Genomic DNA, 24,550 nt, shown 5'->3' with positions numbered 1-24,550 from the left:
AAGATGATCAGTGGTCTGGAAACTAAGCCTTATGAGGAGCGAATGAAGGAGCTGGGTATGTTTAGCCTGGAAAAGAGGAAACTGAGAGGACATGGATATGATAGCCATCTTCATATATCTTAAGATATGTCACATGGATGAGGGAGCATGCTTGTTTTCTCCTGCTCTGGAGCGTAGGACTTGAACTAATGGATTCAAGTTGCAAGAAAGAAGATTCTGACTAAACATTCGGAAAAACTTTATTACAGCGCTGTTCAGCAGTGGTAAAGACTCTCATGAGAGTTGGTGGAGTCTCCTTCCTTGGAGATTTTTAAAGAGAGGTTGGATGGCCATTTGTCATGGATGCTTTAGCTGAGATTCCTGCATTGCAGGGGGTTGGGCTAGATGGCCCTTGGGGTCCCTTCCAACTCTTAAGATTCTATGATTATAAAATCATTTACCCCTGCTGCCATTTCAAGCTGCATTTGTGCTGTGCTGTTATCAGAGAAAGGATCGGGATGTATTCCATGTACATGACTTTTTTGGTTTTCCACCGCTGTAAACACCCACCCTAGAACTGCGCATGCACAACAGCTGGCACATACGTTCACATTCCCACTTACTCCACATCCAGATTTCTAGTTGGATTAAAGCTGGTTTGAGGTGAGAAATGCATCCAAACACCAGCATTTGTGAATAAACTACAGGATTGATATGGTTTATGGCTAACAATGTGAATGCAGTTTCAAAAACTAGCGGTACGAACACATTTACTGCAGTTATTGGTAACGTGGACATACCATTTTGCACAGTTTCTTGGCAATTTAATTATTGGCATGACCAGTGGAAAGATTTCAAGGAGTTATGAAAGCTGCTGGTCTTTTAGCAGCACAGCACTGATGGAGATAAGTCCCATTTACTGGATGGAATGACTGCTGTGACCTTTGAGGAAGGAACATAACAGAGATGCTTTTTCAGCACAGCAATCCCATCTCTTTCCCTCTCCTATAGCCTGATGGGACGCCTGAAGATGCATCTGATCATGACGTTATGTGTCTGATGCAGTGGAGTGTCCCCCCCCCCCCGAAAAGCTTATGCTATAATAAATTCCAGTCTTTAAGGTGGTGTAGTGTGCACGTGGGGAGGGTAGCCGTGGTCGGCGGCTACTATTTCTGCAGCAGCATCCCTGCAGCACCCCTCTCTCCGGGGTCCTAGAGCCGCCAAACCAGGCATGAAGAGAGAGCTTTTTTGCCACTGTGTGCTTCAAAGCCAAGCATTCAGAGAGCCTGAAAACACCAGGCACTTCCATGCCAAGAGAACTGTGTTGCATTTATTGGAATATTACGGAAAAGGCAACCTAATGAATATATTGGAGCTCTCCCAAACCGTTTGTCCACGTTTTGAGCGCATAAAACGTTATATATCTAGATGAAAGGCAACCCACAGGGATCTGCAATAATCGCTGCAATGTATCCTTAGTTATTACTGTCGTATAATTATAAAGTTACTGTATATCCTTCGAAGCTTGCATAATCTTAGAAGGGGTGTGGCAGCTGGAGCAGGGTGGAGAGCATGGCAGCAACTATCTCATTTACGCTACGCTTGCTCCTGCTGCAGAAACATTTAACATACCTACTACTACCCTCTCTGGTTTCGTGCTCACAGGAGCCTAAAACACACAACGCATCACCTGCGCGCGTGTATGAGAGAGAAAGACACGTATTAACCACGAACAGCAAGAGCGCAGGGGGGGGGGAGGGGACACACCTCAAAATAAAAGCTATCGGACGTCTAGCGCTAGGACCTCGGGGAGCCACGGAGAGGCAGCCGGCGTGCTCTCGCGCTGATCAGGGAAAGCTGATTGGCTGCGCTCTTGGGGGCCTGCGAGACTACGGCGCTACGGTTCCGGGTAGCAAGCCGTAGTAGGGGCAGCGGGGCTCGTGCGGGCGGAAGAGGCTGCGCGGCGGCGGCGCGCGGAGAAGGGCGGTTGGTTGAGTGCTGAGGGCAAGGCGAGCGGACGCAGCGCGTGCCCTCCGTCTCCCCCCCCCCCCGCCCACCGTCGTCTGTCTCGGCGGTTGGAACTGCTTACGGGTCGTTTCGTCAGGCGGGCGGAGCTCTCGGGGAGGCCGGAGGGGGGCGGAGGCATCCCGCTCTCCCTCAGCCGTTGCTTGGGGGCGGCGCCCGGGTCTTCTTTTTTTTCTTCCCCTTCCCCTCCTCCTCCTCCTCCGGTGGGAAACTCCCCCGGCTCGCCTCGACGTGTGATTGGGTGGAAGATGGCGCTGCGCGGATGGAAATCCTAATGACAGTCTCCAAATTCGCCTCCATCTGTACCATGGTGAGGAGCGGGCGGAGGGGTGGGCGCTGCTATCTCCCCTTCCGCCCATGTTCGGCTGCCCTGTGTGGTGATGGCGGCGGCGGTGTGAGGAGTTCCCCAGGGGAGAGGGAGCGCCTCGAGCTGGGCTCCGAAGGGGCCTGAGGGCGTGTGCCGAGAGGGGACGGGAGGCCACCGGGTGCACCTCCCTGCCTGGAGGGGCGGCGGCGGGAGGGTATTTCCGCTCGAGTACACGTTTTTCTGCCGGGGGTGAGGCCCACCCTGGATTGGGAACCTGGATTAGGGTGGCTGCCGCTTTGGGGCAAACCTTAAATCACAAGCGTGCGGGGGTTGGGCTGCTGGATCATGACCTAGAGGCGGTGACAGGAACGATGAGTGAGCTGGACGAGTGAGCCCCTTAAAACGAAAAAGGTGTGGAAATGGGTGGGCGGGCAAAGATTTTGGAGGTAGGCCTCAAGGTAGGACTGTATAGAGAGGAGTGTTGGCACAGCAGGATGAGTAGCTCCTATGAAGGCAGTAAATAATAATAATAATAATTTATATCCACCCTCCCCAGCCAAGGCCGGGCCCAGGGCGGCTAACAAGCAATAATAAAAACAAGTTGAATGTATACAACTTAAAAACATAGAGCTTCAAGCGAGGAGGGTGCTTTTCCTCATGCAAATTAAAGCACTCTGGTGTGGTAACTGGCGTGTTGCACCAAAAGCGAGGTATCCTGTGTTTTTAAAAGGCTAACACATTGTGGCATAAGTTCTTGTGGGCTAAGAGCTTGCTTTATCCAGCAGGTTGAGTGTCCTGCCTGTCACCATCTTCATTTGAATATTCAGCTTCCTCTTCCTAGGCTTGCTTTCCACATAGGTTTCATTTCCTTATGCTTTAATTACTTGGGAAAGCAGGACAGGATCAAAACCGCTGTTAATCAGCTTTAGAGGGCACAACATTGATGTCAACACTGGCATACTTTGACGTGTGGCTCATTTAAGTAGCTATGAAGGAGAGTAGCAAATGAGGCTTTCAAATACAGACGGCCGCTTGAGTAAATTAAAAAGCCCCCTCAAGGAGGACATTCTTCTTGGCACATGTGGATTTTTATTCATAATCTGTTAAGTGTGCTGACTGGACTTTTCTCACCTTAAAATCCTTAACTGTTTACTTTAAGAGTGGGGAAACTTGATACTATTTCACTTTTGACATAGAAACCTTTTAGAAGGTAGGAGCAAAGCAAATAGGAAATCTCTTGCCAAAAGATATGTCACCATTCTGCAGAAGACTGCAAATGTTGCCTTATCTGGGCCCAGTTGGTTAGTAGCGGTTATCAGCCTCAGCCCCACAGGTCTGTGAAAATCATAGTATTGGAGTTTGCATTGAAGTGGCTAGTGACATCTTTCTTTCTTTCTTTCTTTCTTTCTTTTGAACAGGCTGGCCCCTGTCATCCCAAGGGTTTTGTTGTGGCTCCCCTGGACCTGAGTAATTTGGCAACTATTTTTTTAAAAAAACAACTCTGCTAAAGTGCTGTAATGTTCCCACTACATTGCTTTGGGATGTCCCTCAAAGTGGACATTTCTGCCTGAACTTAAATGCACATCTCCTTTTTATAGTGAGGTGTTTATGGCAAGAAAGCCTCAGAGTTTTGGAAACAAGAAAGTTAACTTCGTCCTGTTTCCTGAGCCCTAAGACTTTCTTGCAATGGGAAGGAGAATAGGCACATTTACAAAGTAAGAAGACTTCTGAATCAATTTTTGCTCCTCAGCACAGTGATGGAATAGAAGCAGAAATACTGTGACCCCCCCCCCCCACTTGTCTGCCTGCCTGTCTGAATGTGTGTATGTCTGGCTGTATGTGTGGGCATCTATTGTATATATGGTAAGTGTATGTGTGTGTGCATGCTCATGCATTTATTGACCATGCCACTCTGACCACTTCCATTCTTGGTATGTAGATCTCAGATGGGTGGCCCCTCCTGCTGAAAAAAGTAGCCTGTAGGATGTAGTCTCTGCTTTAAAGACTACAGTACATCCTTCCTTTCCCCCAGTCTCAAATTACTTCCTTCTCCCCTTTATCTAAGTTTTCATATTTTGTGGTGTTTTCCACAAAGCCCTTGTTCTTTCTCTTACTGTGCATACTTATCTCTCTCCTTTTCTTTTTTTGTCTTTAGCCATCACCTCTTCCTGTAGTTTACATGCCTACATATTAGCAGGGGGATCTTTTTAATCTCCTGTCTTGTTATTCCTCAGTAGATGTCCATGTGCCTTAGCAAGATGGGCTCTACAAGAATACATTAGGCATAGATGCCTTTTGCCTGCTTTATTCAGCCCCACCCCCATACATACAATGTGATGCCATTATAGTATGCTCAGTCTTTACTGGAAAAGAAGAAACGTGAGACAAATGATATGTGCATTTGCTGCTTTTTTCTCATGGAAGTTGAGTATCTAGTGATTGTGGGTCAGGGGATACAAGCATATATCCTTCCAAGACAAAAAAAAAATGCTCAAAAGACATTGGAATGAGAATTTGTGAGATTCTTTCATAACATAAGGGTAATAATATTTTGAAAGTAAAGGAAGAGGGGCAGCGAAAACATGTATACTTACCAGTGGGTGCTGAACTGATGAAAGGCTCGTAATGGGAGAAACAGTTAAACTTGCAGTAAAATATTTATGGACTAAGCGGAGCTGTGAACCTAATAAAATGGAATTTTGAACCACTCTGATGTATCACCACAATACATTTATAGTTATTTTCCATCTCTTATCTTTTGTCACAGTATCTGTTCAGAGTTCCGATATGCAAGTTAGTGCTAGGCACTAGTTGCACATTTATTTATTTAATCTTATAGCCTGCCCTTCAGCATATAGTCTTTGGATGGGTTACAAAAATTTCACAGTTAAAAACAAAACACACAGTCATTAAAATCATAAAACTGCAACCACAAAACCAACAAATAATAAAATTAGTAGAACAAGAGTGTAGAGCAACAGTGTTTTAATGCTTTAGTAGGATGAAATACTGATTAAGACATTATCAAAATGTCTAATTATTTAATTGCATTGCCACAAAATTCATTGGGATAGTTCTAATACAGACACTATGGGATGTTAGTAGCAGGTGAGTAAGTTCACTGTTGTCAGTCAATATTCTGGCACAATTATTTGCTGCCATCATATTTATTTTTTTTTTGTTTGGAACAGCATCTATCTTGAATCTGCCTGTTGACATTTCTGACAACTGTACAGTGCTGCAGATTTCCAGACTGAATGTAGTATCTTTTTATATACTATTATATACTTATAATAGGAACACAGGTGGCGCTGTGAGTTAAACCACAGAGCCTAGGGCTTGCCGATCAGAAGGTCAGCGGTTCGAATCCCCGTGACGGGGTGAGCTCCCGTTGCTTGGTCCCTGCTCCTGCCAACCTAGCAGTTCGAAAGCACGTCAAAGTGCAAGCAGATAAATAGGTACCGTTCCAGTGGGAAGGTAAACGGCATTTCTTTGCGCTGCTCTGGTTCACCAGAAGCGGCTTAGTCATGCTGACCACATGACCCAGAAGCTGTACGCCAGCTCCCTCGGCCAATAAAGCGAGATGAGCGCAACAACCCCAGAGTCGTCCGTGACTGGACCTAATGGTCAGGGGTCCCTTTACCTTTACCTATATACTTATTAAAGCATTTCAGAGCAACATTGCAACTTAAGAGATGAAATACAGTAATGTGACAATTAAAAAAATGGCAGTATGAAAAAAAAGTGTAAATAAAGTTTTCATCTAGCACTAAAAAGAGAATAAAGATGGTGCCCCACAACCTTCTTTGAGAAGGCAGTTCCACAAATCAGGTTCTGAAATATTGGTGGATAGCAAAATATTGGCGGATAGCAAAAGTGTTTTAAAAATCTGATTTTAAATGTTGCTGGTTTTAGATAATGAATATTGAAATGTTTCTAGATTTCTGGTTTTGTATGCTGCTGTGAGAACCCTTGGTTGGGCTGAGCATCATGAGGTAAATGCAATGGATAGTAGATTTGCAGTGAATGCATTGGACAATGACAGATAGCTCTACTCTTTTCTCCTCACTTAAACTTATACTTGACATTCTTCTTTTCAAAGCCCAGCTACATATTAAGTTAAATGCATAGATTTGCATAGGTTTTTGTGGTTTGATTTTTTTTAAAGAGGAGATCTAGATCAGGTCTGTGGCAGGGCTGCTTCACTCCTAAAACAACACTGTAGTTTAGCCTTTGCCCTGTGTGCTAATAAGAGGCATACTAAGCAAGTATGTATGGCTGATTAAGCATCCTGGTAGGAGAAGGCGCTGAATCTGATTACCCAGACCAGAGGTTATGCAAGTTTGCTCTCCACTGTGAGAATAGTTCAATCTTTGTATGAGAACAATAAGGTTCTTTGACTTCTGAGATTGGTTCGAAACATGGAACTTTAAAGGTTTTGTATGTGATCTGGTAGTGTTCATATACCATTAAATAATGCTGCCAGCTTGTGTTGAAGAAAGCAATTCAATCACATGTAATAAATAATAATAATAATAATAATAATAATAATAATAATAATAATAATAATAATAATATATTTATATCTCTCTCATCTGGCTGGGTTTCCCCAGCCACTCTGGGCGGCTTCCAGCAGAATATTAAAATACAGTAATGCATCAAACGTTAAAAGCTTCCCTAAACAGGGCTGCCTTAGGATGTCTTCTAAAAGTCTGGTAGTTGTTTTTCTCTTTGACATCTGGTGGGAGGGCATTCCACAGGGTGGGTGCCACTACCGAGAAGGCCCCCTGCCTGGATCCCTGTAACTTGGCTTCTCGCAGCAAGGGAACCACCAGAAGGCCATCGGCACTGGACCTCAGTATCCGGGCAGTACGATGGGGTGGAGATGCTCCTTCAGGTATACTGGACCGAGGCTGTTTAGGGCTTTAAAGGTCAGCACCAATACTTTGAATTGTGCTCGGAAACGTACTGGGAGCCAGTGTAGGTCTTTCAAGACCGGTGTTATGATCTCGGCGGCTGCTCCCAGTCACCAGTTTAGCTGCCGCATTCTGGATTAGTTGTAGTTTCCGGGTCACCTTCAAAGGTAGCCCCACATAGAGCGCATTGCAGTAGTCCAAGTGAGAGATAACCAGAGCATGCACCACTCTGGCGAGACAGTCCAAGGACAGGTAGAGTCTCAGCCAGCGTACCAGATGGAGCTGATAAACAGCTGCCCTGGACACAGAATTGACCTGCACCTCCATGGACATCTGTGAGTCCAGAATGACTCCCAGGCTGCGCACCTGGTCCTTCAGCGGCACAGTTACCCCATTCAGGACCAGGGAGTCCTCCACACCTGCCCGCTTCCTGTCCCCCAAAAAGAGTACTTCTGTCTTGTCAGGATTCAGCCTCAATCTGTTAGCCACCATCCATCCTCCAACCGCCTCCAGACACTCACACAGGACTTTCACCGCCTTCACTGGTTCTGATTTGAAAGAGAGGTAGAGCTGGGTATCAAGTGTGATAGCCAACCTTCCTTTCCAAAATGAATAAATTACAAGTGGATAAGAAAGCACAACACAGCAGCCAATATGTCAAATATTGAGATACATCATCAGAGAAAACAAACCCATCATAGAGCCAGAAGGAGTGTAAAGGAAATGAGGCCAAATGAACATAACCATTCCCCTATAAATATCTCTAAAACCTAGGGATAGAATCAAAAAGGCCTGGTGAAGGGTGACCTAATCTTAATAATCAAGCACAGCCCATTGCTGCATGCCAAAGAGAGAGTATGAAATGGACTGACCCAGCCATTAAAATTGTAAAAACTCAGGAAAAAAGAATAATCATACCCGCCCCCCGAAAACCTTCCTGTCAAATCTTCCGATAACATTAAGTGGGATAGCAGTAAAGACTAGCACTCAGATTCTCCTCTGGCTTCAATGGCTTGATATAATCATTGATTGCCATTAAGTCTGAAGTTGACAAACTAAGCTTAGCACTAATCAGGAAGTAGGTTTGTAAGCTGGGAAGTGCAAGGGAAGTGCAACCTTAAAAGGGGTATAATGGTGAACACACTGTTGAAAAACCAATTATCTGTACAAACACTAATAGGTTTTTTATATTTTCAAGCTGCTTTGAACCAAAAATTGGCTCCCAAAGTAGCTTACAGCAGATAGAAGATAATATGAAGTGTTACTGTGAGAGGGGGTTCTCAGCTGGGTAATAGATTTCCATTTTGTTTTTCTTCTGTCAGTATCCTAGCAACTCAGACCACCCCAGGGAAACAAACCACCCAATCATATTAAATTCACCATCCCTTGACATCCCTTGCTGAATGCAACAGGTTTAAACAGTACCATCAGGCAAGTTGTCACATTGTAGATTAAATAGTTTTATGTTCACGACATAATACATTTTCTGTTTTACTGATCTTCTTCTGTATACTTTGACATTGTGATTATGCACATAATTATGAAGCCCGCCATGTGCTTTGTTGGAAAAGTATATTTCCATACATTTTAAATAGGGCAACCTGTACAAAGTTCATTCATCAATTAGAGTCTCCCTGTAAGTCTCCTCAAAAGACAACCAATGTCACTTTAGTCAACCATTGGTAAAGGTTCAAGCAGAATTGTGATCTCTGAACTCTTTGTATTTTTAAACCAGTGACTTCATAAAATATTTCAATGTGAAATGTTGGATCCATAATTGCAAAACTGTTTATCCATCCTACAGAGGAGCATCGATTCATTTTAAAAAGAAAATATTGGCAGTAAGGTCATCAATAGGAATTGAATCACATTCTTGTGTTGCTACTTCCTCCGTCATGACTATATTTAAATATTTAAGTAAATTTAAGTATATTAATTCCAGTTATACATAAAAATGGAAGGAGATTAGTACTGGGATGTTATCCTGGTAGTTAATGTCAGAAATGATGGGTGTGCAAATTAATGCTTAGTCCTTTACCATAACATTTAACCTGGAGTCCTATACAGATGTAAGAAAGAGCAACATTAAACATACCAGGGCTTCTGAATAGCCATGCCTAAGGTTTTTGCTTATACTTGAGTATGTTTAACTAATCCAAGAAGTCCTTGTAAGTGCTGGACTATATTCACAAATTTGTCAAGACAGGCATAAGTCCCAGGAACAGATGCATGTTATCAAGTCAATGAGCAATGTAAAGATCAGCTAATTTTTGCATTCGTATAACTAACATGTGCAGGATCTTTATTTTTAAACATCACGATTCCAATAATGTGCTACAACCTTCAAAAATGAGCATGGATGCCTTTAATTTTCAGCCCTTCTAGTTAAAACTGACTCTATAACGCTTTAGTGTGGAGCAGAATTGTGAGGATTCCCTCCATACATTTAGTAATGTGTCAGGCTTCCGCAGCTATGAGCTTGGCTTCTTCCCTCCCATATTGATCTCTCAAAACATAATGATCCTTCAGATGTCCTTAAACACGCTGGACAGCAGCTAACTTTAGCTAACCAAGACCTAATAACTTAGATAAATAAATATTAAAGGCATGCTCCATTTTTAACCATTTTAATTTCAGAGTGTAGTTACTGGCCTGGGTCACTTAAACAAGACTCTGGAGCAGCTGGAGAACTGCTAGCATGTTACCTGGTAAACTAGTTTGGCTTCTCTGCCTTCCTTCTATCCTAATAACAGCATGCTGCAATATTATATTATGTTTTATGGCTTAATGATAATGTGCCTGCCATCGCAGGCTTGCATTTCTAGTATAATTTCTGACCTTTAGCTCTCTTTGTGTGACAGAAAGAGGGGGAGTGAGTACGTTGCCGTAAGTGAAAAATGACATGGGAGCTGCTGCTAAAACCATTGGTGGTTTAATCTATTTGAAAGTGTTCTGTGTTTTTTTTAACCCAGGCATCTGGTTAAATTGGAAATTTTAATTTTTGTCATTGTAGTCTCGCTTGTTTGTCTTATGGCAGATTTGTTAATACATTGTTTGTCAGACCTGTTTATAGGATTTGTAATTTTGGTATATTGTTTTTCTCTGTTTTTATTACTTTGTTCCCAATTCTGAGATTGAAAATAATGAAGAGCAGGCTATAAATACTGTAAACAAATTAAAAACAACAGCAACTATGTGTTGTGTGAAGAAGTAACAAACAGAAGTACTGTTTGTTAGCGTTACAAACTAGTATATCAGCTGTCAGCTCAACATGCACAGGGATACTGTTGTATGTACAGAGAAACTTGCATCGCTGGTTGTATTCCTGTTTTGGGCATCCTCCTTTAGTTGTTCTTAAGCAAACTCTTTGCCTAATTTGCCTGCATGGGTAAACTGTGCCATAGAACAGGTCATGGTAATTACTGGTGTGTGTTTTTCCCTCCCTCTAGGGCGCTAATGCCTCGGCCTTGGAGAAAGAAATTGGTCCGGAACAGTTTCCAGTCAATGAGCATTATTTTGGTTTAGTAAATGTAAGTTGCAGATATTACTTGTTTTGAAAGAAAGTGAATGTATATGAAAGAAGTAGCTTGCCTGTGCCTTAGGACTACACGAATTCTGGGCATAAAGAAATTATAAAAGCTCTCTAGTACTTGATTAAACGTGTTTTTTATTTTGAGTGGAAAAATATATTCAATCTTTATTCAGACTTAAGTTCAGACTCTAAGTGCAAGAACAGTGTTTTAACCTGTTCTGGAGAATCCTGGGATTCCTAGGAAGCCTGGTAGGGGTTACTCAATGAGAAGGTGAGTGAAAGTGAAGAAGAGTCCCTGAAAGACAGCTTGCCCATCTCTGGTAGTTTTCTTTTTTTGCAGTGTACATACAGCCTCAGGAGAGGTATATCCTAGGTCTCTCATTGTTCATGAGAGCCAGTTGTGATCCTAGCCAGTGCCTGCCATATGTGCCAGCCTGAGTGTCCACTCAGAATATGCAGAGAACTATATGCAGTGTGCTGGGTGTCCATGGTGCATGTTCATGGTACATTGGAGTTAAAGTTAAGAGGATTTGTTGAAGCTGGAAACAATGGCATTAGGATAAATTTAAACTAAGAATTAAAAGCAGCCAACAAGCAAAACTCCCATCTTAATTGGACTGAAACCTTGTATTCTTATGTTTGTAGTTGATGCATTAGATCAAAAGGACAATCATATAAAATTCATTGCAGTTGTTTAATTGACTGGTAGTTGGACCTGTTTAAAAGATGCCTCAAACAGCTGGTAGACTGTATGGCTTTCAAAACTTAAAATAATGATATATGGGTTCTCTGTTCCCCGCCCCATTAAAAAAAACACAACCCCATGTTTCTGCGGTGATCTTGGCGCTTATAACGCTGCGGGCCCTCACACATTTCTCTTTTCTCTTTCTAGCAATAATTCCCTTATCTTAGTGACCTTAACAGTGATTCATGGTTACTTCTGCACCAACTCTAACCTTGTTTGACCCTAATAGAACTCCCAGCTAAGCCAAAATTTGAAGTGAAACATTGGTGTAGTTGTAATGATAGAACCGTAGGTAAGCCTGACAAGGAAGAAGAGGGAACTTGCTCTGAAGAGGGGGAAGAGGAAGTACATAAGCCTATGGCTCATTCTCAGTCTTGTAATATTACTAAACAGAGCTATCAGCCTCTTGACAAGGAACGTGTACTGTGAACTTCGAATTTTACAGCATTAAAAGTGCATACATTTTATAAAATGGAGAATACAACATAGAGAGTTATACCCAAATGTGACTTCCCGGGAGTGGAACAGTTTCTATGAGTGGAATTGGGCTTCCACTTCCTGTAGCCTCCCTCATGACCCTCACATTTTCTCTGGAAATTTGGGGGACCCTTCAAAACAGATCTGAGGCAGAGAAAAGGCAGCCCCATTGCTCAGTTAGACTATTATTTGACAATCAGATATTACCCAGAGTTTTTCTGGTGAATTTTCAAAACAATAACATTTACTAATGCTGCATAGATTTCCATTGTAGAAAGAAAACCCATTGGTTGTCAGATATTTCTAAAAATAAAACGTGTACAACAAAGAAGCCAGATGGCAGTAAAGGTGCATGCTTTGCTGACTGTTAAATCTGCCACTAGTTAATGGATAAGTTATACTTCAGTCTCCAAAAATCAGTAAGAGACACTTTTGCTAAGATACACTCTTGTTTCACACCACTCTCTTTGTAAACAGTCTTCCTTTTCAGTGAGAACTAATAGATCATTTCTTTGTGTTCTAGTTTGGAAATACATGCTACTGCAATTCAGTTCTTCAGGCACTTTATTTTTGTCGTCCATTTCGGGAGAAAGTCTTGGCATACAAAAGTCAGCCCAGAAAAAAGGAAAGCCTTCTTACTTGCTTAGCTGATCTTTTCCACAGCATAGCCACCCAGAAGAAAAAAGTTGGAGTAATACCTCCAAAAAAGTTCATAACAAGACTTCGGAAAGAGAATGGTAATGCTTTATTTTGCTGTTATGACAAGTTTACCTTTATCAGTTTTACTGAGTCAGAAAAAGGGTGTTGTCTCTCTGTTGTTCATTCTTGTTCTTCTAATTTGGACTGACACTCAGAAACTGAACTTATGGTTCCCCACCCCGCCCTGGTGATAATTAAAGTACTGAATTATCCCTATTAAATGGGGGCATAACCCTGTATTTTGCCACACTTGCAATAAATATTTTATTTTAAAGGTTTAAATGTCACCCTGTATTGAGGTGGTTTACAATCACATAATATCACTAAGATGCACAGCAAAATTCCACTAAAATTTAAAATTTGGTGGCCATATCATTTAAACTTACTTTGCCTCTTTTTATTAGAATATGCTGGAACAGCCATAACATATATCCTAAGGACAATAATGTTTCTTAAACAGTATTTTTAAACCATTTAAATCCTCAGAATGATGGCTAGTATGTGTACTAGTGGAGAGTGGAGTTTGTTTATTGCAAAACTCTTTTGCATAATATTGGAAGGTAGTCTGTCTACAGATATAACTTACTTGCTTTTTGTTCAACCGTCTTATATCCTAGTTAATTTGTTTTGCAGAGCTTTTTGACAACTATATGCAGCAAGATGCGCATGAGTTCTTGAACTATCTGCTAAATACAGTTGCCGATATTTTGCAAGAGGAGAGTAAACAAGAGAAGCAAAACGGTCGTTTACCGAATGGCAGCATTGACAGTGAAAATAACAACAGTCCACCAGACCCAACGTGGGTTCATGAAATTTTTCAGGGAACGTTAACAAATGAAACCAGATGTCTTACTTGTGAAACGGTAGGTATTTCCTATAGATTACTTTGATTTCATTTATTGTGCAAATGTGTTTTTTGTATCCTTGTTTCTATATCAATCAAATCTTTATTATGGTCACAGACCAGCATAAGTAGGGTGGGGAACAATCATTTTAAATCTGTAAATCATTTTGGAAAGCTAAAATTATTAAAACAGAAGGTATATATAAAAGACTATAAGAATCTAAATGAGGCTAAAAGACTCTAAAAGAAGGGTTAAGAGCATTCTCGCTTCTCGGCCTTTTGGCTAAGATCAAGTGTAGTTGTTTCTGTAGTGTATCACAACTCTTTTGACTGTATTTAGATAATCATATCTCAGCTTATTAAGCAGTAATATGAATGAGGCTTTTGCCTCCGTTCCGCACACAGCCCTTTCACTCCTTCCTTCACAGTGTGAGCAAACAAAGTGAGGAACCTCTAATTAGAGTTTCCCACATTATCCAAACCAGGAAACTGGTTTACTGGTGTTAGATTTCGGTTGTGTGAGGATTTGAGCACAGAGAAAAATGAAGCTGCTTATTTTGAAGTTTACCTTGATGAAAGTTAACCATTTAATAGCAGCTATTAAAATTAACACTTGTTCACGTTTCTTTTCACGATGGAGTAGTCCTAGAATTTCTCTCTAATTCTGCAAACAAGAATGAGTGCCTCCAATTTTTGCAAAAGAATTGCGTGGAAAATATGTAGGATTTCTATGTACCAAAGATCAGGACAGAAAGACATTTACAACAAGCGTCTTCCTGCCATATGTGTTAATAAGTTGCTTCAAGGATATGGGGAAAGAAATCTTGCATTTCATGTTAACACTCAAGTTTTGCTAAAGTTCTCAGAGTTTTTGTTCCTTGACATTAAAGAACTGTCATTCCTCACGCGGGCAACTGGTAGTCAAAATAGCTATTTACCTGCAACTCAGTCCCTTATCATAAATGATAGGATAGGCAACTTACGTAATTTGAAGTTCAGAGGTATATGTCAAAATGTGGAATATAAAAGGCCTAATCTAAAAGTGAGAATGCATAGCACTTTCTTTTTAAATTGGTTACCATTATTTTAAAAGGAGTTTTCTGTACACAGGACTCCAACCTCAATGTTTCTTTTATCCTTTCATTGCAGTATTCAGAGCACTGCAGCATTCTTTGAGGGTCCTGACTGTCTAATAGAAATAATTCTAGTGCTGTTACGCATGTCTTGCATGAAAGCACAATTGAATATGGAACTTCAAAGAGAATCTTATGTAGCTTTTAATACAGACAATGTGTAAGCATATTTTTCACTAGAGGTGTGCATCATTAGTGAATGAATTATCCAAGACTTAGCTGGTGTGTGTCCTCTTTTATATCCATTATGCTCTGATATTGACCCTCCACCGCTGGCATTCTGTCCCCTAACCTTTCCTAGCCTATCCAGTTTCAAAATTGCTGTTACATAGTATCCCCCTGGGTAGGATGCCACATACCAAGTTTTACCCAGCGCTTCTTAACTTAACTCCAATAAAATTTAGTACTCTAATTTTTTTGTATGATTCAAAAGAAACATCTAGCAGAGTTTTTGTACTTAAAAAAAGAAGTACGGTAGTAGCAGCAATAGATTTAGATACATCATGACTTTGATTCAGGTCTGGTATTGGGAATGCAAAGACTGATGGAATCCACTTTTCAGTAACAAGGGTCAGAAAGGAAAGCAGCTGTGAATTTGCAGTCCAATATTCATACGCTTATTGCATCAAGAACAATTATTACTATGTAAATTTATCTGCAGATGTTGTCCCAGTCAGAGCCAAGGCATCAAGATTCCAGTTCCATTTGTATCACTTGCTCTTTTGTCAGTATTTATACATGGGGTATTACAGAACAGAAACTAATATCTATACTGTTAAGACTGTATTCATAAGAGACAAATTATATTCCCAATTCATCAACTCGTTTGCTTTTATCTTGCTCACTGGAGAGCATACAGAGTTCAGCAGGTTTCCAAACCAAGTTCTGACAAGTGTTGCCTTAGGCATTTGTCAGTATATTCTATTCTATCTTTCATAAAGCTTCTGTATCTGCTGTAAGAAAAAAAGCAAACAAAAAAGTGAAAGTGAAAAAATGCATTATTCCACCCCCCCCCCCCCCGGTCTGCATAATGGTAAATAGAAGAAAATGGCAAACTAAACCCATCTTACTAATGTGCTTGTACGGCCTGTTAAATGGTAATTCATCTTGAAAAACCCCTATTAGCTTTTTATCACCATTTGATTTATAGGTCACTTTGAGACCTGATTTCAAAATGTGCTTTGTGCAGGGAAATAATATTTTTTTTGCACACACCCCCCTCCAAATTGCAGATAAGCAGTAAAGATGAAGATTTTTTAGACCTTTCTGTTGATGTGGAGCAAAACACGTCTATCACTCACTGTTTAAGGTATGGAAGATATTCAAATTTTGGACTGTTTGTTTGTTTGTTTGATTTCTTACCCACCCTTCACCATAAAGTTCCAGGGAGGTTACAAGAATAGAATATGCCCATATAAAATCAGCTGAAATGGTTACAGTTATAAAAATAAGTAATACTATTCCAGCCAGAGCACTATAAATTGAGCAAAAGAGGCGGGTCTCGCAAAACAACATACTTTGACTGTCACAGGCCAGGGTAAAGAGGTGCATCTTCAGCATACAGTATAGCGAAAGCTATATGGCAAATATGCTAGATGCACCTCTGTAGGGAAGGGGGTTGCACAATTTCCTGGGCTGCCATTCCCACGTTTCTGTATTCATCCATACTATGCAAGTTAACAAGAGAGAAAGTTGGTAAAAATGTATCTTTTATTGCACTGACTTAGACTGCTACATTGGTACCTCGGGTTACATACGCTTCAGGTTACATACGCTTCAGGTTAGAGACTCCGCTAACCCAGAAATAGTGCTTCAGGTTAAGAACTTTGCTTCAGGATGAGAACAGAAATGATGCTGTGGTGGCACAGCGGCAGCAGGAGGCCCCATTAGCTAAAGTGGTGCTTCAGGTTAAGAACAGTTTTAGGGTAAGTACGGAACTCCAGAACGAATTAAGTACTTAACCAGAGGTACCACTGTACTAGGAATATCAAGCCTTTCCCTTTCATAAGAGCTCTTCATGCTCTCTATTAAACTTGAACTACTAGATGTCATTATACTTGCTATGGCTTTCTTGTCCTTTGGGATTGGCATGTCAATCGCTGCCAGCTTAAATTCAGTACATTTAAGCAAGATGTTGAGAGTTGGTCTGTCTTTCACGTTAACGCCTGTTCTTCTGTTTTAGGGGATTCAGCAATACAGAAACCCTGTGCAGTGAATATAAATATTACTGTGAAGAGTGTCGCAGTAAACAGGAAGCACACAAAAGGTACCATAAGCATATATTGTAGGTTTCACAGTTGTTAGCAACCTAGCCAAATATTTCTCCTTACGTTGTGTTTTGAAAGTTTAATTTGGTTATAACATCCAATAAATGTTCTGTAGCAACCAAGATACTTGAGGTTCAGTGGGACTGATTACCTAACTGCGTGATTTCTGCCTCTCACGTTTTCAGCCCCTAATATTTCAATATGATCTAAAAAGCTAATCCTAATTGTCTTCGCTGTCTTCCCACCTACCCCCTTCCCTTTTGTATTTCATCTGCAAATTTTATACACTTACACTGGCTCAAGCTCCAGATGTTACCATGGTACCAGTATTCAGACAAATACTATTTGGAGCAGCCAACCTTGAGTGGCTGGACAAAGCAATGTGAGATGTTATCAGGATATGATCCATCATTGGAGATGGTGAGCACTGTATATTTTAAGAAGATTAAAAATCTTATCTTTAACCAGCTTTTTTAACAAAGATTCTGTGTGAGAAATGGGAATTATTGGACGTCATGATAAGCTTTGGCATATGACGGGAATGGCCCACATCAGGCTTTCGTTTTTTGCACTCTTCCCCCCTCCTCCTCCTTATTTCAGGAGTGAGAAACCCTTCCCCCCCCCCCCCCAAGGGCTGCATGCTGGCAATGGGAGAAGCCAGAGCCGAAAGGGGAAGGGCTTTTTCTCATCCTCAGAGCAGGCTGCCAAAGGAGGAGGCTGCATGAAATTAGGCTGTGGGTGACAGGTTCTCCATCTCTGGCTTTTTGTTATATGTAATCTGAGCCCGACCAGCTGAAAAGGATCCATTTTTATATCCTTTTATAGGAGAACACAGGCTACTGTAAACATTTTGACTTAAATTGTTCTGTTTATAAAATTGCATATGTGGCTCATTTACCTATGTAACATTTTCATTTCTATATATGGTTCCATTATTTTCCTTGGAGTTTTGAATCTTCATGGTGATGGTGACGTATGACTTAAGCTACGGTTTAGCTGAGTGAGGATTAAAATTTCATAAGACTATTCTCGTCTGTGCTTAAGTCATTAATTAAATTGATCTGTACTTTTGTGGAATTTCACTTGATGCTTCTGTAAGAGTTGAGTGTTTTTAGTTTTGATAAAAAGATGTCTATCTGAAGGGTTGTCATGCAGACAAGTAGACATCTTTGTTGCTCCAGAGGGCAGAACTAGAACCACTGAGTTGAAACTGCAGGGAAAGGGATTTTGGCTAAGCATTCAAAGAAGCTTCCTAGTGGCAAGAGCTATTATACAATAGAACAGGCTTGCCTTGGAAAACCTTTGTTGGAGGTATTCTAACAGATGCTGGGCAGCCACTTGTCATGTATGCCACAGTTGCATCCTGCACTACAGAGCCTGTATTGAGTAGAGGATTTAGACTCAATGGCCTCCAAAGTCTCTTCCAACTCTATGATTCTATGGGCCAGGAAACTATCAGTCCTTGAATATATTCACTCAGCATTTTTTGTCTGCGGTAGCTGTAGTTCTACACCATGGAAGTGATAGATTTCTAGCTACTTGGGTCACGGTGGGTCACACCAGTAGCACCATTGCTTGTTTTATTATACTTTTAAGAAAAAGAGGAGATAAAGCAAAAGAATCAAAAGGGAGGAAAGCAGAGGGATAAGACTATATGGTTTTTTAAAGCAGTAAAAGCAGATCTCACTTTGGAGGCTAGGGTTAAAACTGAGTTCCAAATCTAGAAATGATATTACTTTTTACATTATATCAATTTTTCTACAAGGGATGTGTTCACTAGATAAAATGAAGCAGTAAGGCCTTTGCTTTAGCCATCACTGTTTACCAGTAGGCTCCAACAACTGTTAATAATAACTATGGTTCCTAAAAGTTTAAATAAAATATTGGTGTTGGTATACTTGCAACACAGCCCTAATCATGTCTGCTCAGAACAATGTCCTATTGAATTTAGTGGGGGCTATTCCAAGGTAAGTAGGGTTGGAATTGCAGCCTTGTATATTTATTTATTTATTCAGTTCAGTTTTTAATTTAATGTCTATAAAGTGTGGTATTCCATGTTTTAGACTAACTTTAAAGTAAATTTGTATGTAATAATTCACATTACCTGTCTATCAACCTTCATTGTTCAAACCATTGTAGTTTTCATCTTGTTTGTCTTTAAGTGCATGGCTGTGCTTCAGGAAAGTAAAGCATGCATTTGCAAGCAGTGATGTACTACTGAAGTTTAATGATGCCTGATTTTCAGTGTGAAAAGTGGTTCGTTAAGGGGTGCAAAATGCTCTGACATGCTGCTCCTTAGTGAACATTTTAGAACTTTCTTAATTTTTGCATACCAACTAGAAATTGCAGAATGAGCATGTAGATGCCATTGTCAAAATGCACATCCCTCTGAAAATAATGCTGTGTGGATTGATGGTGTCCATAAGCATGTTATTCATTTGCACTGCATTGCTTTTTAAATGGGCTGCCCCAGATAGTCAGGTACTGTATAGAGGACTAGATTGTATAGGAGGGAATGTCTTCAGGAATGTCTTCCCATTTCCATTAATATGCACACGCACACCCCACTTGCAAACAATCTACATTATTTTGCAAAGATGTGAAAAATTGCCCCAAAGGAGTGGAATGTTTTACAGGAGTAGAACATGCTCACAAAATGCTCACCCCTTTTGGCTCAGTGTTGGCACACACACACACAAAAAAAGTTTGTTGGCACACATAAAAATTAGTTCCTACTTCAGAAGCTCTGTTCCAAGTTCTCAAACTGCTTTCAGTCTTCTGTATATAATAGTTTGTGACTTGCTTGGTTTCAACCATGTTACCTTCTATGGCACCTTCCAAATTGCTATGGCACCTTCCAAACATTGTTATGGGCTTTCGGCGGCACGCAATTCTCAACAGCTAGCAAGTGGTAATTGCTGTGTGAATGTATTTCTGTTTAACATATTTGTATACTTAAGTTGACTGATTTTAATAAGTCTACTGTGAGATATGACTTCATTGGCTATTGCCCACCACCAGAAAAAAGTAGGTTTTAAAATGCAGTTGAATCTTGGACATTTATGACCACACTAAAATAAATACTTTGTTTCAGGATGAAAGTGAAAAAGCTGCCTATGATCCTAGCTCTCCATCTGAAGAGATTTAAATACATGGATCAGCTACATCGATATACAAAACTCTCCTACAGGGTAGTGTTTCCCTTAGAGCTTCGGCTGTTTAATACATCAGGAGATGCCACTAATCCCGACAGAATGTATGATCTTGTGGCTGTGGTAGTCCACTGTGGAAGGTAAGAAAATACAATGTGACACATTACTGCTACTGATTTACTGTGAAATAGCATTGTATCATTCTTTAAAATCATCAAAACAATAGACCTTTGATGGACTCTATTAATTTATGTAGAGTTATGTGCCAGCGTTGTTTCCTTCAAGTGTCATAGTTGAGTGTTGTTGTTTTTATACAGCGATTAAATTAGCAAAAAAAAGGGGGGGGAGCACGTCTTGTTCTTTAGTTTTAGCTGCTTCTTTGGTTCTTGTTCTTTATGAAAAATCAATATTTGAAGCTTGTTTTCATATAAATGTTGTGTTTAAAAGATAAAATAAGCGGAAGTAGTTGTCAGAATTCTTCAACATTTTCTTCTGAGGAAAAAATGATGTTAAAGTTGATGATGACCACAATGTGAATTGCTTTCTTCTTCACAGTGGACCTAACAGAGGACACTATATTGCAATAGTGAAGAGTCATGATTTTTGGTTACTCTTTGATGATGACATTGTAGAGGTAAGAATGTCTGTAATTCTAGATTCTAAACGTTAGAGTAGTTATTCTGTGTCTACTACTTACTTTTAGATAATCTCCAAGACACTGGCACACTTAGAGATCCGCAGAGTTTGCGCATCATGCATGACAGACCTCAGCAACTCAGCATTTTGGCTAATCTACTTTATTTACATATAAACACACACAGAGCACTGCAACATGGCTCCCTCTCTCTCTAGCATCAGACAGCAAAGAGCAAAAGAACAAAGGACAATAGTCCCACTTCACGGAACACAGTAACACAAACATCCTGTCTCCATCACTTCCCACTCTGTGGAGTCAAAACATACACTGTCATGTGACAGACAAAAATCCCATGACTGCAATCATGGATCAGGAATTCTAACATGCAGTCCTGTCTCCTCCAACCCCCACCCCCCACCAGCAGAGAGGAACGTTGCTGATGAAGTTCTGCTGTGGTGGAGGCCCAAGCTGTTCCCAAACTGTTGTGAAGCTCTCACCAGTAGTTCTGCCATTGGCAGTAGCCAGTTGTAAACCGGAAATGGGGTGGTCTTACAGGGGGACACTGGAGGTTTTGAATTGACAAGACCCCAGACCGTTGATTGTCCTTGAGATACGGCAGTGGCTCCAGCACTCTGATCTCTCCCAACCCCAATTAGAATTGCTGTAGCCATGCTAGATAAATTGGAGTGGGTTTTCTTTTTACAGAAATTATATCCTCCGCATTTCGTTTCAGAAAATAGATGCACAAGCGATTGAAGAATTCTACGGGTTGACATCGGACATCTCAAAAAACTCTGAGTCTGGTTATATCCTCTTCTATCAGTCTCGGGACTGAAATGGGTCTGTGGTGAAAAGTGACTTCCTGTATCGCTGCTTTTCTGACATTTGTGGAAAGGAGAAAATACTAATTCCAGAGAGAGAGAGAGAAAGAGAGAGAGAAGGAATGCAGAGTCAAAAGAGTGGTAGCACAGTTTGCACAGAACAAAGCTAATGTTTCAGAGAGGCTTTCTTAAGCTCTTTATATCATGCTCATTTAATTTGCTCAGGTGTCATACTGAGAATGCTGATCCGCGACAATTGCTCAGTGGGAACAGAGAGGCCAGCTGCTCTCATAAGAGCTAGCTATCGAGCAGCTGAAACTCTGCTAGAAGATTTTATCAAAAGTCCATTTAAGTCAGTGGTAATATTTTCACGATCTTCAGTACGCTTTGAATTTTGGCCAGTGTTGCACAGGAAATAAGTGTAACAGAAGCAATATTAATTTGACATACATTGTTTGTTTGTTTGTTTGTTTCTTATTAAAAGTGCAAATGATTTCTCTGTTCATTTATGCTCAGTTTCTGGGTTTATCGCACACCTAATTAGAGAGAGTTAGCCTAACAGTTGCCTTCCTGGCCAGGATAAATTAATAGAATTTGGTGTTAGCTAATAGAATCAAGAAGGCAAGTATGTTTTGCTTCTTTTAAGAAGCTTACATTACAGTAATATGTACCTCTATAATTGGTAACAGTTTGGGATTTTAAACTCCCTATGGGGAATAACTTGGTTTATAACTATAGTTTATTTTTATTTATGTATTACTGTAACTTCTAGAGGTTTTGTATTCTTCTCAATTCCAACATGTTTTGGAGCCTAGTTTTGTATATTAGCTTATATCAGATTTAAATATTTTATTTCATTGCTTATCTAAGATTTATCTCATATCTCAATAAGGATACATTCAAAGCCTGAAGTAACTGAGGAAGGTATAGGTTTTACTTCCTTCCAGGAGGAACTGATGACTCTGGCTATGTATTTGACATGATTTATTTAAGGAGTTGGAAAAGGAACTTTCCTCTGACCTTGTAAAACAGCTTACTTGTTTTATCACAGTGAGAGACTAGAGCACCGTTGGTTTGCTAGACTTTCTGTTCAAAGTCTTCTAAACAATTGGCTGCAAAGTAGGTCAGAGTTCCTCATGCTTAAGTCCCAGTAGAATCAGAGTGTGGGCTTAATTGTGACATTTAATTAAAAATTGAAAATAGTTTCAGAATATCTCAATCTTCAATCTGTGGCTACAGTGGATTTTAAAATCCCAGATGTATGTTGGATAAAATGACTCCTTATAATTCTGTGATGGTTCTATTCAGTAAAATTTATATAGTAATAAAATTGTCTTTTGATATTTGATTGGATCACGACAGCAACAGATGATAGGGAACTGATCTCTTCTGATGGAATTGAACTCTTCTAGCTAACATTTCCATGCATTATCATTGTTGTCTGACGGTGGCTGAATGTAACAGAAAGAAAGAAAGAAAGAAAGAAAGAGGCTGAGCACACATTCCCAATAAGAGCATTTATGCCTTGATAGAATGTGGTTTTTGTTTTGTTGGACATATTAAAATGTAAAACTTCCCCCCCCTTTTCTGCTGCTATAATTAATGCATATACTTTATCGGTATCATTTAGCTCAGGAAAACAACTTCATATAACTGAACAGATTTCTAACAGGGTCACCAAGTGGGCTACTTTATTTAACAAATGTGAAAATGTCATGTCAAATTGTAAAGATTCTTTTTATATAAAAACAAACGTTATAAAATTCTTGTTTTGGTCTGCACTCTTCTTCTTTTTAAAAAATTAACTGCTACTTAGCTAAAACACCAGCATTTCAAAGATGACCATATTAAGTCTTCAATGAGAATACATAGTAGTTTTAAAAGTAACAAATGTAAATTAAATATATGGCTTATGGTTCATAGCCATTGTGACTTTCCCATATGGTGACGTGAAGCTTGAATAATTTTGATACGGGATCTCTTGATAAAGAGAGGAGAGTGTACGTTGCTTTACATCAGCAATGTGTTTGGAGTTTTTTTAAACGAGGCTTTGCTTCTGGCTACTGTTTCTCAGATGCCTGAAATTCCAAGAACGGCTTAGGGTGGTATTCAGTTAAGTTTTACTTAGAGTAGGCCAACTGAAATTAGTGAACATGATTAAATTAGGTACATTAATTTCAGTATTTCAACACTGAGTAAAACTGAGTTGAATACCACAGAGACTCATGCAAGGACTTGTACATATACCCAGTGATATATGTACTTTTTCTAAATTCATTTCCTTGTACACCTGGCTCCCTTTCATATCACAACTGTTTTGAAATTCCCCTTAACGTCACCTTGAATCTGGGAAGGCGCAGAAATGCTGCTCAAAAGCAAGTCCAAAACCTCTTTGGGGCCATGAAAGTAGTTGAACAGTTTTTTGAATTCTAGCCATAACATTTATCTTATTCCTGGCGCTGTTGAAAATATGAGGAGGTGGTTCTTTAAATATAAACAATTTGCTTGCATCACATTGCAGCTTAATTTGAGAAGCACTGAGAGCTTGAAATAGACACTTGAAAAAAGGATAACAACCTTCCTAAGAGATAGGTAAGAAGTCTTCAGATATAAATTATGATTGGTATGCAGTTCGTATTTTGTGCAGGGGATTAGAATTTAACAGAAATAGTACATTGTCACTGAGAAATTACCTATTATATACTTGATCTCTGATTTTAATTTTAAAGCTTGAAAACACATTTTTTAAATTTTCTCTTAGCTTTCTCATGCATCTTCTTGGAGTGTCAAAATCATGGATAGAGTCATACAGTGTTTCATTCTAACTGATAAGTAGTACAAATGTTACAAAAATTACAAAAGTAATGTGTTTATTGATTCATTAAGTTGGTGTTAGCAGTACAGAGTATTTTCCTAGGTAAGGTAAAGGACCCCTGGATGGTTAAGTCCAGTCAAAAGCAACTGGGATGTAGCACTCATCTGACTTTCAGGCTGAGGGAGCTGGCGTTTGTCCACA

General features: G+C 40.1%; 1 protein-coding gene across 1 annotated transcript; it reads left to right on the top strand.

Moving 5' to 3' along the window:
* Positions 1 to 1,489: 1,489 nt before the first annotated feature.
* USP12 (ubiquitin specific peptidase 12) lies at positions 1,490 to 23,299 on the top strand. Its single transcript, XM_083437191.1, has 9 exons — positions 1,490 to 2,314; positions 10,677 to 10,757; positions 12,505 to 12,718; positions 13,314 to 13,543; positions 15,890 to 15,966; positions 16,840 to 16,923; positions 20,019 to 20,216; positions 20,632 to 20,710; positions 21,447 to 23,299. The coding sequence occupies exons 1-9, from the start codon at positions 2,267 to 2,269 to the stop codon at positions 21,546 to 21,548; spliced, it is 1,113 nt and encodes a 370-aa protein (XP_083293317.1). The 5' UTR covers positions 1,490 to 2,266; the 3' UTR covers positions 21,549 to 23,299.
* The last annotated feature ends 1,251 nt before the right edge of the window (positions 23,300 to 24,550 follow it).

Source organism: Podarcis tiliguerta (genome assembly GCF_965153285.1).
Source record: "Podarcis tiliguerta genome assembly, chromosome: 4".
Lineage (NCBI taxonomy): Eukaryota > Metazoa > Chordata > Lepidosauria > Squamata > Lacertidae > Podarcis > Podarcis tiliguerta.
Note: the sequence above shows the minus strand (reverse complement) of the source record. Positions and strands in the feature narration are given on the sequence as shown.

What these genes read in the sequence shown, in the direction of transcription:
- USP12 (XM_083437191.1), top strand. Translation starts at nt 2,267, where the DNA reads ATGGAAATCCTAATGACAGTCTCCAAATTCGCCTCCATCTGTACCATG. An exon ending in AAACAGGAAGCACACAAAAG is followed by an intron (nt 16,924 to 20,018) that starts GTACCATAAGCA and finishes ACTTTGTTTCAG; the next exon opens with GATGAAAGTGAAAAAGCTGC. An exon ending in GTGGTAGTCCACTGTGGAAG is followed by an intron (nt 20,217 to 20,631) that starts GTAAGAAAATAC and finishes TCTTCTTCACAG; the next exon opens with TGGACCTAACAGAGGACACT.